Source organism: Oreochromis niloticus, linkage group LG19 (genome assembly GCF_001858045.2).
Source record: "Oreochromis niloticus isolate F11D_XX linkage group LG19, O_niloticus_UMD_NMBU, whole genome shotgun sequence".
In the NCBI taxonomy this organism is placed as follows: Eukaryota; Metazoa; Chordata; class Actinopteri; order Cichliformes; family Cichlidae; genus Oreochromis; species Oreochromis niloticus.
The window spans coordinates 10208480-10220846 of NC_031983.2; the positions used below are offsets into that span (position 1 = coordinate 10208480).

At 41.0% G+C, this 12367-nt stretch overlaps 1 protein-coding gene across 1 annotated transcript; it reads right to left on the reverse strand.

Annotated features, from left to right (window-relative positions):
* Positions 1-339: 339 nt before the first annotated feature.
* On the reverse strand, positions 340-12365 carry dlst (dihydrolipoamide S-succinyltransferase). Its single transcript, XM_003453071.5, has 15 exons — positions 12204-12365; positions 11407-11440; positions 11281-11323; positions 10979-11040; positions 10624-10698; positions 10486-10541; positions 7610-7718; positions 7342-7512; positions 7084-7169; positions 6871-6968; positions 4768-4898; positions 4292-4365; positions 4114-4197; positions 3818-3985; positions 340-1049 (listed from the first exon to the last, which is right to left on the reverse strand). Exons 1-15 carry the CDS (start codon positions 12264-12266, stop codon positions 915-917), a joined length of 1389 nt encoding a protein of 462 aa, XP_003453119.1. The 5' UTR covers positions 12267-12365; the 3' UTR covers positions 340-914.
* Positions 12366-12367: the final 2 nt, after the last annotated feature.

A 12367-nucleotide genomic window follows, 5' to 3' on the forward strand; every position in this document is an offset into this window, starting at 1 on the left:
GGGTAATTTGTAAGTAAGGCCGCCTTCAAGCTAACAATGAGTCAGACATCTGGCATTTCTGACCAAAACTTATGCAAAACAATCTGTTCTTAAGCACTTGCAACACTGTTTTCTGGTGTAAATTGCAGTGAACATTTCAAACATTTTTCTGTCCGCTGCAGTTTTTAAACAAAACCATCCACTGGGCTGGATTACATCCCATGGCATGCCATACTTTTGTCATTCATGTTACAAAGCAACATATCCACCCCTCATTTGAAACACATCAATCAGCTACTTTCTAAGCCATCTATTCCTTTAGGTTAATGTGGAAGGAATAAAATAAACCCAGACAAGGACTACAGTCGAGTAATTCAGCTTTTATTGTTTAAAATGTTCTTTTTTTCCTTAAATAGTTTTTCTTACACAGCAAAACGAGAATTTTTCTTTTATTCTGAACAGGTGGATTAAATTCTCTGAGGACTTCATCACTTTGGAGATTTTAGAACAGCCTTTCTTGGTTTCTAGCCCAATATGTGCTCTTTGTTCTTCTCTCTGCTAAAACAATAAAATTAATCTATGGAGTTTTATCTGTGTCTGCCATTCGTCTCACAACAAGTTGAAATCTTTCAGTCCTATGTAGAAAACGACATATGGCGCTCATGAGTATGAGAATTTTCTTTTCTTTTTTTGATCTATAGACCAGCACCAGAAACCCCAGACCCCAACAATTCTCCACAGCAGCACAAAACCCTTTATCCCTGCTAGCTTTGCAAATGTCCATTGCGCAACCCAAGTGTTGTCTTCTTTTCCCCCCCGTAGTTAACCAATACAACAACACATTACAAAATCACATGTAGTAATGTTTGTCAGATGAGTACAGCCACTATTTGTGTGGGGTGGTTTGTTTGTTTGGGCCTGGAGTTCACAGAGGTTTACATGTCAAGGAGCAGCACCCTGGGGTCCTCCACCACTGACTTGATCTTGCGCAGGAAAGTGACAGCCTCTCTTCCATCAATCAGCCGATGATCGTACGTCAGGGCAACATACATCATTGGACGGATTTCCACCTACAAGACACAACCAAACGATAATGATGAAGAAAGTGAAGACTTAATTTACTTGATAATTTATCCATAAAATTTAGTATACTAAAAAAAAAAAGAGAGGAGTAATAATGATATACACTGATCAGGTAGAGCATTATGACCAATCACAGGTGACGTGAATAACACTGATTATCTCTTCAGCATGGCACCTGTTAGCAGGTGTGATTTATTAGTGAGCAAGTAAACATTGTGTCCTCAAAGTTGATGTGTTAGAAGCAGGAAAATTGTGATGCCTTGACATCACAGAATCTCCAAAACTGCAGCTGTCTCCGGTCTGCAGTGGTCAGTATCGATCAAAAGTGATACAAGGAGGGAACAGCGGTGAATCAGCGATCAGGGTCATGGGCTGCCAAGGCTCACTGATACACATGAGAAACGAAGGCTGGCCTGTGTGGGCAGACGAGCTGTCTGTGTAGATTCTCAGTCATCCAGGTCATGGTAAGCGCTTAAAGAAGTTCAGCCACCTTCTTTTTAACTTTTTTAAAATGAAAAACCAAAAGCCAGAGAGGCCCAGGTATTAAACCCTAGTGGGGGTTGTCTCTTAGGAGGTGGTTGTTGACCCACTATAAATCATGTGAGCCAAAGTGTTAAAAAAGGTGTGGGTTATACCACCCGAGGTTTCAGGTGAAACCACTATCAGACCTTGCCCCACCCCATCACGTGGCCTATTGAGGTCACCTAACGCAAGATGTGAATGGGGTTTGAGGACCGTGGGAAGGGATCTCAAGAGTACACTGTAGGTGGCTGACAGTTGGTGTTGTTACCCACCACCTCTCTTCAGTGACAGCCATTTACTGTGGACGTAGATGGCGTCTTTTACTCCTCTTTCAAACCATTTGTCTTCTCGGTCCAAAATGTGAACAGCGGCATCCTCGAGAGCGACCTTTACTCTTTTTGACGTTGAGCTTGTTGCAATCACAGTTTGTTGAATATGGGGCTGCATAGCTGGAAACCATCAGGGTGCCCATGCTGACCTCTGTTAACAACATAAGAGTGCCAACAGCGGGCATGTGACCCTCAGAACTGGACCACAGAGCAATGGAAAAAGGTGGCCTGGTTGCTTATCCTGTGAAAACACCTGACAACAGCATGCACTATGGGAACCTGGCAGAGGCAGTGTGATGCTTCGGACAATTTTCTGCTGGAACCCTTGGGTCCTGTCATACATGTGGATGTTACTTTGACACATTCCACCTATCTAAACATTGCTGCAGACCATGTTCACCCTTTCATTGAAACAGTTATGCCTGATGGCTGTGGCCTGTTTCAGCAGGATAACGCACCCTGCCACAGAGCAAACATGGATTTCCCAGATCTCAAGTCAATCGTGCATGTGTGAGACGTGCTGGACAAACAAGTCAGATCCATGAAGGCCCCATCTCACAACTTACAGGACTTAAAGTTGCTGACCTCTAGGTGCCAGACACTTTGGCGAAGGGTCTAGTGGAGTCCATGCCTCAAAGAGTGAGGGCTGTTCTGGCAGCAAAAGGGGTGCCAACACAACATTAGGCAGGTGGTCATAATGTTATGCCTGATCAGTGCAACTCTATTGTACATGTGAAAAAAAAAAAATAATGGACGGTCTTTATAATGCAAATCATTTCTCGTATTTGTACGTTTCAAAACTATATTTGAGTTTTGGCAGTAAAACATCAGGAACAACTATAAATGTTATAAATGTAGAACAGGTGGGATCCTTTTTCCACCTTAAGGTTTCAGGTTTCTGAGCATCACCATCTCTGCCGATCTCACCTGGACCCACAACACCAATGCCCTGGTAAAGGCAAACCAGCAGCAGCTGCACTTCCTCCTTGTCCTGAGGAAGAATAACCTGGACCAGAAGCTGCTGCTGGCCTTCTACTGCACCTCAGTGGAGAGCGCGCTCTCCTACTGCCTGGGTGTTTGGTATGCAGGGGGCACGACTGAGAACAGGAAGTCTGTACAGAGGGTAATCCCCCCCCCCCCCCCCAAAAAAATAATTGGTTGGTCTCTGTCACCCCCATCGCTAGATCCTCCTGTCTCAGGAAAACCACAGCCATCACAGGTGAGCCCTTGCAACCTGCCCACCACCTGTTTGACCCACTGCACTCTGGTCGGTGCCTCAGATATATCTCACAACAACAGACTGTTAACAAACACTATCCCCCCACACCCCATCCATGCCCACTCACCTCACCTCACTAATCTGAGCCATGGTCTGAGTAATTGTAATCACTCAGGCCACTCTATACTCAGACCAAGTCCTTTGCACTACTTTCAAGCCCTTTGTTCTCCATTGTGTGCCTTTCTTGTGTTTTGTATATGTTCCTCTTGATGATGTGTATTTCTCCTGTTTGTTATTTATTCCTGCTGTCTACTATTTCTATTTTTTTCCAGCACAGTTGGCGAGGAGCATCTATTCTATTATTTTATTATTTTGCATTTGGTGCACAAGTTAACCAATCTTAACTTAATCAAGCATATTATTCAGCAGATAACTACTGACACAATGTGTATGCGCTATACTGATTTTTATGTATATAAAAATATATGGTGTTTGTACATATAAGGTTAAATGTGAAGTTTCTCCCCAGTCAAGTTGGAGACCAGTGCATGTTAGTGGATATGCGCACAAAGGTTAAACCTGATTCTTAAATAAACCAAGCTGCACCCTGTAAAAGAGATTTATCAGCACATTTTCATTAAACAGTGATTCTGTCATGATCCTTTTTAATAATGAGAGCACAAACCTTTCCACCGACTGCAACAGGTCTGTCAAAGATGCCATGCATGCCTAATATAGCAGACTGCGGTGGGTTGATTATAGGGGTGCCAAACAGAGACCCAAACACACCACCATTGCTGATGGTGAAAGTTCCTCCATCCATGTCCTCGACAGCCAGCTCATTCTTACGGGCCTAAGAACGCATAATTTATATAATGAGGAAACGCATGGATAGAAACTCTTTACCAACAAGGATTTAGAAAAAGAAACAGAAAAAAGGAACAAACTATAACAAAAAATTTTTATGTTTCACAATCTTACCTTTTCTCCCAACAAATTGATGGCATTCTCGATATCAGCAAAGTTCATTCCTTCGACATTTCGTATTACAGGAACCACCAAACCCTGAGAAAAAAAAAAAAGGTCACGTGAGTCAGATTTCAGAAATGAGCCATCAAGCACTCACAATGAGCTCGACCATAAAATTCACTTGTCTTACCTTTGGTGTAGCCACAGCCACACTGATATCAACATAGTCCCTGTACACAATCTCTTTGGTTGTGTCATCAATTACTGGAAACACAAAACAAGAAAGACTTACTGAAAAATCTACATGCAGATTTAAATTATGAATCTCCACTACTACATGCAACCAAAAGTTCCTTTTCTTATGTACCATTTTCACTTACATGCAAGTAAAAACTCATGGCAAGAAAAACCCACAGACAATTATAGATAGGGCAGAAATATAGACCACCCATGTTTCACTGAGGTCTATCTAAATAGGTCAGGGTGGTCTAGGAGCAGTAAATAAGTTAGAGTCGGTTTTGTGGTTGGGCAATGAAAGATACTGAAACTTAAATCTTTTTCTTCACCGCACATACTTGCTATGACTTGATACCAAACATGCAAAGCAGTGGTGCGAAACTGATACCACCAAGTAAGGGTTCTCATTCTTTTGAGGTTGATCTATACCGGCATTAACAGCAGGTTGGTCAGAAAGAGCGTAGGCAGCAGCCTTCACAAATGCAGACATGAAGCCCAACTTGATGTTATGCTTTTTCAGGAAAGCATCTTTGTAAGTCTTCCTCATCTCTGTGATGTTGCTGTGGAAAAAACAGAAAAAAATATCAACTTGAAAGAAATTGCGGATTAAGCAGAGTTCAAGCCTACAGACACTGGATTTGATGGAAACCAAAAAAGGAGGGAATTCTAACTAGAGCAGTCTAACAAGATCTTGGTATTTGAATATATATTCACATTAAATATGAATGAAAAGACGTAAAATATTTATAAAACTTGATTTCTTAAAAAAACAAAAAGGTGGTGCATAACCAAAAATATCATGTAATGGCCATTTATATATTCTACTTAGAAATGATGGCATTTCTATGGTATTACAATCCCTGATTGACTTGATTAGTAGTAGTTTTAGTTTTTTTTAAGTTAATGGTTTTCTGAGGATTTAACTAGTATTTCTTAGCAGACAATCCATGACTCATGCTAGTAAGGCATACTAAATTATTCCTGCTGACTAATTTATGAAGTGATAAACAAAAGAAGACAAAAAAAAGACTACCTGACTAGTCTAACAGTAAAAAACACACTCTTGAGCACATTTAAAAGGAACATGGATAAACATTGTCTGTACAAATTTAGCATAAGATTTTAAAGGCCATTTAAACGACAATGGTTTTATACAATATAATTTAAATAAATAGCTTGTTTAGTGTGGCTCATTTTGGCAGTTCTAGCACCAACAGAGCTATGAATTTGAAGGATAGCGTCTACGTGTCTGTGCAGACCGTGTTTGAGGATTCCTCTGGTTAAGTGGTTATAGCTCAGTTAACGCTGACAGAGTTCATTTAGTAGATCAAAATACTGCAGAACTACTCTGGTTGTCTTGGTCTAACTTGACTGTGTCTAAATTCCTGAGACACAGAGAGAGAGCTGTGCCAGGTAGCATCTTTGAACCAATGGTTAGCATGCTTTGAGCTACAATTTAATAAAGTATGAAAACCTATTTCTCATGCTGACAAACAAGAGCAGCGTTTAACTGTCTCATTGTGCAAGTTTCTACTACAAAGTGCACGACTACTGTATTTATTTAAGAGTTTTAAATGCTGTATTTTCTGAAGTTTAACACATAGCTTTTTGATGGCTATAAAAGAATGTTGGCTCTGATAGTAGTGAAAAAAAAAAAAGCTTTGGGCCTGCTAATTGTTTCACTATTGGTCATTTTTCCTCTTGTATCTCTTTTAATTGTTTGTTTTCCTGTATCTAACCCTGTTGAAGCTCTAGGGTTTCTCCGCTAACGTAATTAGCCCCTCCCAAGACACAGACTCTCCGAGAAAGGAGAGAAGAAGCGATAAAAATCTTCACTTTCTAGAGCCTGTAAATCTTATTGGGCTGTCATAAAAGCCCATATCAGTTGAGGCAGCTCTTCCACTCAGAGCGCAGGTCTCTGTGGGCCCCTGCAGATGCTCCAGCCTCCTGTTCTGACTAGCTCCTTCGGCTCCAGATGAGCCCTAGCCTGGGAAGTCTTCCTCCAGACCATCAATGTCAATCTAATTAGGATACATAGAAAACCCTGAATAGCTGAAAGCTGACACCACACATTTGCGGGGAAAAGAAATCCTCAAAGTGTCCTCTTCAGCACAGGGGGCAAGTGCAGACAATAACATTTCCTTGTAAATTAATAAAACCTGTTTTAACAATTCTTATCTTCGTTTTAGATGGAATTACGACCAAATATTTACATTCCAGTGTTTAAGAGGATATTGGGTTTCAAAAAGCTTTTCCTACTGGACAGATTCCAATCTATAACCATTTGTGAAAGTGTTGCTTTGGCTTTTAACACTGATACAGTATGTATACTACATACACAAAATACCACAAACAAATACACGTTTGCACAGTTGCACAGAGTTTGGCTCATAAACTTTGCAAAGTCTGTCGTTTTTTTCTTTAGAAATTTCCATTTGTGTGCGTTCATGTAACAAGGAACATTTCACATTGATTATCTAAAATAGCACAGAGCGTTTAATAATGTAGGTCAGTTAATTTCGAATTTCCTACCTCATGTCGACCTCATTAAAGGTAGTCAACATAGCGCAGGTGTTTTGGGCTTCCTTCAGTCTCTGGGCAATTCTCAGTCTCATGCGGTTCATCTTAACCTAAAAAAACATAAATACACAGAATTATGTTGCATATTTTTCATCTCTACACCACTTCAAATCAAACAATTCGGAAATTTTCAAATACACCTAAATGTCATGTTTTGCACTTTACCCTGCTCTCTGTCCTGGCTGCTTTGGCCCCTCCCTCTGCTTGTGCCACTGGTGCAGTTGGAGCAGGGGTGGGCTTGATGGCTGAAACTGTGAGAATTGATGAGGCAAAAGGACATCAGTATACAGTCTACAACTGCTGAAAGCTGCTGCCTAAAGAGCACCAAACAACGTTTAATCATGTAAGCTGGAGGTCAAGAACGCAGCTGTCAAGCAAAACAGTTCTCACATGACACAGACCGTCTGTCTGATGGCAACTAACCTGGTTTGCTGTCCATAGCATGTGCTGGCACAGGTGGCACAGGGGGCATGGCTGTGGGAATTGGGCCCACGGATGAAGGGGGAGGGGGTGGAGGGGCAGCAGAAGGTGGTGGAGGGGCTGCAGCAGCTGGAGCTTCGGCTTTTGGAGTTTCTGCAGCTTTAGGAGCACCAGCTAAAAGATGGAGATATGAACAGTTATGACAACCCAGTCTTTAGAGTGTGTTTAATCAACAATTATTTTTTTTTAAAGTAAAAAAAAATCCACAGACCTCCTTTTCGAAGCTTAAAAAGTGGAGTTCCTCCTTCAACCTTCCCTCCATCTGGGACCAAAAGCTCCTCAATCACTCCAGAGGCAGGAGAGGGAACCTGCACTGATGTCTAATAACATGGAAAAGCAGTAAAAATGCTTAAAATATAAAAAGAAATACACAAAGTTCCAGGATATTAACCCAATACCACACGGTCTACCTTCGTGAGGCGGCACGCAGGGCTCTAGACTAACTTTTTGCCATGGGCGCACCGGTGCGCCTAACTTTAAAAAGTTAGGTGCACCGGCACAAAAGTTAGGCGCACTCAAATTTTTCAACCGCATCGCTTAACACCGCAGTTTTACATGTGCACGTTTTTGGGGGGAAATTCCAGTCCATACAGACAATATTCATTTCTAAATTATTAACTAACAATCTTCTGCTTAAAGTGCTTTGTCAATATTGTAGAAAATGTTCAACTTAATCATCATCTTGGCTCCTCTGACGACCTGTTTGCTGTTGCATGCTGCTGAAAGGCAGTGGGGAGAGGGGACACTTGGGCAGTGCATTTATTGCAGCATATAATGTGTTTTCTGGATACACTGCTGTTTTTTCAGCATTCAAAGATTGATGGCATCATGTCAGAGCTGGCTATGAATTTCAGATTGATCAGGCCTTAACTTAACAAAAAGTTATCAATAGTTCTTTTCATCTTTTCTTATTACCCACAGCTACATCCACTTCTGTCAGGCCTAGGCTGCTCACTAGGGCTGGGTATCATCACTGATTTCTATAATCCATTTGATTCAGGTTCTCAAAGTCCTGATTCGATTCAATTTAGCCTCAGACAGTCAGAAATATTATAATTCTGATCATTTATCAGTACTGATACACATGAGACTTCATCAGAATTGTGAACATCACAGCAGATGCCTTTGTGTGAAAGTAACTGAGAATAAAACAGAAAAACATGAAGGAGATTTTTCTGGCCTGGCTTTTTATAGCAGATAACCTTAAAAATATTCTGCAATATTCTGCAATTTTGCACAATTTTAAAAAGTTTAAATTTCTTCAGTATTGAACAACAGAAAAAAATAGGCTTTCTTGTCCGAGGTCATTTAAGTGAAAAAAAGAAAAAGAAAAGAAAAAGAGCGGCCGACAGCGCTGTAAACAGCGGTAGACTGGTGGGTAATAAGCGAATGAAAAATGCAGAAAACAGAGATTTGAGACGGGAAACTGTTCTTGAAGTACAGAGAGAGAGAGAGGGAGAGAGAGCGCTGTGCATTAAGTGTGATTTTTATCGTGGTGGAAGCAAAACAGCAAAAGTCAGAGGGAATTCATGACGACATTGATCAAATGTGAAGCGCAGTTTGCTGCTTCTTTTTGGCTCGGCGAATTTTGGTTGGAGAGACAAAACCTGCAGCTCAGAATCAGCGCAAAAAGACGTAAACACAGCGAGGGGGCCCGACGCATCAGAATCGGTGAGCTCCGACGGTGTGTCCGTCTACGGGCCATCGGGTGAGAAAGCCGAGAAAGAGAAAGTCGATTCTGATGCGTCGGGTCTGCTCTGTGTTTACGTCTTTGTGTGGAATCCGTGTGCCTGCTCTCATTTGCTGTTTGGTGGTTGTTGAAATAGTTTTGTGAGCTTTAATGTGATAATCTGGCGTTTCTGGCAAAACACAGTTATATTTAAAAGTCAATTCAGGATTTAATGAATCGATATCGCTTTATTCAAGCTACTCACCTCCCTCTTCCACCTGCACTTTCAACTGGACCACGGCCAATCAGAGGTCCCGCCCCTGACTATCTCTGATTGGTTTAATCCACGATAGGGGCATAATGTGTGTCTGTTGTTGACCACACGGAGAGTTGCAGAAATTTTTTTTTTTTTTTTTTGCTACCCGAACAGTTGGTCACACTGGTGCGACCAAATATTTTCTTTTAGTCGCACCACTGAAAAATTTGGTCGCACTCTAGAGCCCTGGCGGCACGTGCCAAAATAATTCTTCATTTCACATGTTTGAATGTATTTAAAAACCACCTTTTGATTGCAATTTTACATTTTTGTATTGAAGAGGTAGATACAAAACAGATTGAAGGCTAAGATATATTTCCTAACTTTACAAAGTCCAACAAGCATCAGCAGTAAGAAACATATTGAATTAGTTTAGGGCTGTTCGATATAACGATATATATCGGATGACGATAGAAAAACGTCTATCGTTTCATTTTACGCTATCGTTTGTTTCGTGGTGTCGCAAAATAAACTGTTTACGGCAATATTTTTTCATCATTTTGATGGTCACTGTAGTGTCTATATTAATTTCTTAAAGTTCTCTCTTTCTCTTATATTTAATATAACCACACTACGGACGGACAAGCGCTTGTTTTTTATGCGTTTTCGTTAGCAACAACGACGGTAAAACCACGGCGTGTCCGCTTGTTTATTTTCCACATAAACCTTTCACAATAAAGCTCAAGATCCTGTTGAGGCTTTTCAAAATAAAACGAGTCACGTGAAAGATGCAGAGTATTAACGGATGAGAAGCAAAAAAGAGCCGCCAGGTGCTAAAAAATAAACCTTAGACTCAAACGTTAGAACAGGCTTTTCCCCGCAGCACGCTGTGTAATAAATACTCACAAAGAAAACGGCGGCCGTTACAACTTACGTCTAAAAATGTATAGTTCCATGCATCAGTTAAAACACTCGACTCCAGGTACACGACGCCCAGCTGGAAACACTTCACGCAAGTCGAGATGCCCGAGATTCACAGAATTTACAGGAAATGTTACATTTTTGTAATTTATATCGTTATATCGACGATAGATGTCTTAATATCGGGATATGAGATTTTGGTCATATCGCACAGCCCTATTTAACATTTATTTAGTTTTACCTTATCGGTCTCAATTTCACACACCACCTCATCCTCAGAGACAGTGTCTCCAACAGCTGTAAGGAGAAAATATTTTAACAATCTTGCCATGTCTATAGTAGAAACAATGAGTTTATGTTTAGGAATTAAAAACATTACCTTTCTCCCACCTCACATCCCCCTCTGTGACAGATTCCGCAAATGCAGGGGTCTTAACTGTGACAACTTCATCTCCTGAAGGGCAAAGACAAATAGAAGGAAATTCATTTCTATGTATTGCGAAAGTCCTTTAGTGACAGTTAGACAAGAGTAAAAATGAAACATTAAAATATGTTAATGCTGAGGCGCCAGTTTAGATCACTGGGTTGACCAGACAACCTATAAGCCCAAGTTTCGACTTCCCTTGAAGACATTTACTGCACGTCTTCCCCTGTTTTCTGTCCACAGCTCCCCTGTCCAGTGTTCTAATATGTTAAATGCTAAAAAGCCCTCACGAAATCAAGTTAATACTTACTGTAGGCTACAGATGTTCTGAAGTACTGAATTTGGAAGACACTGGATCGGGGATTATGTTTTCTAAACATAAAAGGGAGGAAGAAAAAAAACCCCAATCAGACAGGAAACATATGCATGAAGCATGCAGTGTTTATTGAATAATTTAAAAAAAGGAAAGAGACACTGATAAATGGAATTTATATTAAACTTTGCCAGCTAAGAATACAATAACACTCAGCTCATTCATCACATATTTCTTGTAAAAGTGTCCTCATATTCTGACAGTAGCTCAGACAGTCTCTAGAGAGTGCATGCACTTACACATTGTTGCTGCTGATGATGACAGAGTTGCTAGCTGACAGAGCTGTTCGAGGAATGACAAGATAACCATGTGAAGAACTTCACTAGAAACGGGGATGAACATGTTTGACCAGTAAGTATACATACCTGCTGCAGCCCGACGAGCTAACACATTATTCCCCTGTGAAAAGACAGCCAATCATTACAAAACATCTGCAACCTTTGGAAATGCACAAATATCCACCATCAAGTTAAACAGTACCCACAGTTTTGATTTCGAATAAACTGTTTTGGAGAAAGCTAGCGGTCAAAAGTCAGTTCCACACACTTGACGTAAGATGACCTTTGACATGATCAATAAAATGACCTGAACGACAGCTGGACTGAGTGTTCAGCATGGGGATTCTTAGCTGCATTAACGCTTAATTATTTACTACTAATCTCACTAACAACCTGACAGTCTATATTAACTGGACCTGTCTTGATTAATTGAAAGTTTTTTAACACAGCCACAGAAAGCTACACTACCAGACTCTTAATTTTCTGTCATATACCACAACATGACCTCGGAAAAAGACAGCTAGCTATGTTATCCATACAATTAGCTTGGGGCTAGCATATTCTGTGGAAATCATTTTTAATGATCTTGCATGAACATAGATCAACTACTCTCTGCCTAAACCACAAGCCTCCTACACGTATGTCAAAAGGCAAACTCAAACACATCCAAAAGGTACGGTTTCCAACTTTAAGCTGCAGCAAGTACTTGTGAGCGGAAGTGTCATACTGTCCTTGGCTTACAATGTTACGGCCTCTCCTTGGCCTATAGCAACTAGCCGGCTAATGCTAATGTTAGCTCTAGTAGAGCTGAACGGAAGAGGTTGCCGCAGGATGCAATTCTCTTGTGAATGGCAAAGACAACATTTTATGAGGTTGCGGCCTACCTGGCGGATGGCAGAGAGGGATCGGCCAAAATTCCTGGTGAGACACCGGGAATGGGAAAACATGGTACCTGTGTGTGTGTGACAGCAGCCCGTCAGCGGAAGGGGAAACTCCGGTCACACAGACCAGCTAAGCTAGGTACGCGCAACAACTGAGGAAGTACTAT

Coding starts and splice junctions, on each gene's coding strand:
- dlst (XM_003453071.5), bottom strand. CDS start 12,266: ATGTTTTCCCATTCCCGGTGTCTCACCAGGAATTTTGGCCGATCCCTC. Junction 10,542..10,623: donor GGATGTGAGGTGGGAGAAAG/GTAATGTTTTTA, acceptor TTCTCCTTACAG/CTGTTGGAGACACTGTCTCT. Junction 1,050..3,817: donor CTGTTGCAGTCGGTGGAAAG/GTTTGTGCTCTC, acceptor TGTGTCTTGTAG/GTGGAAATCCGTCCAATGAT.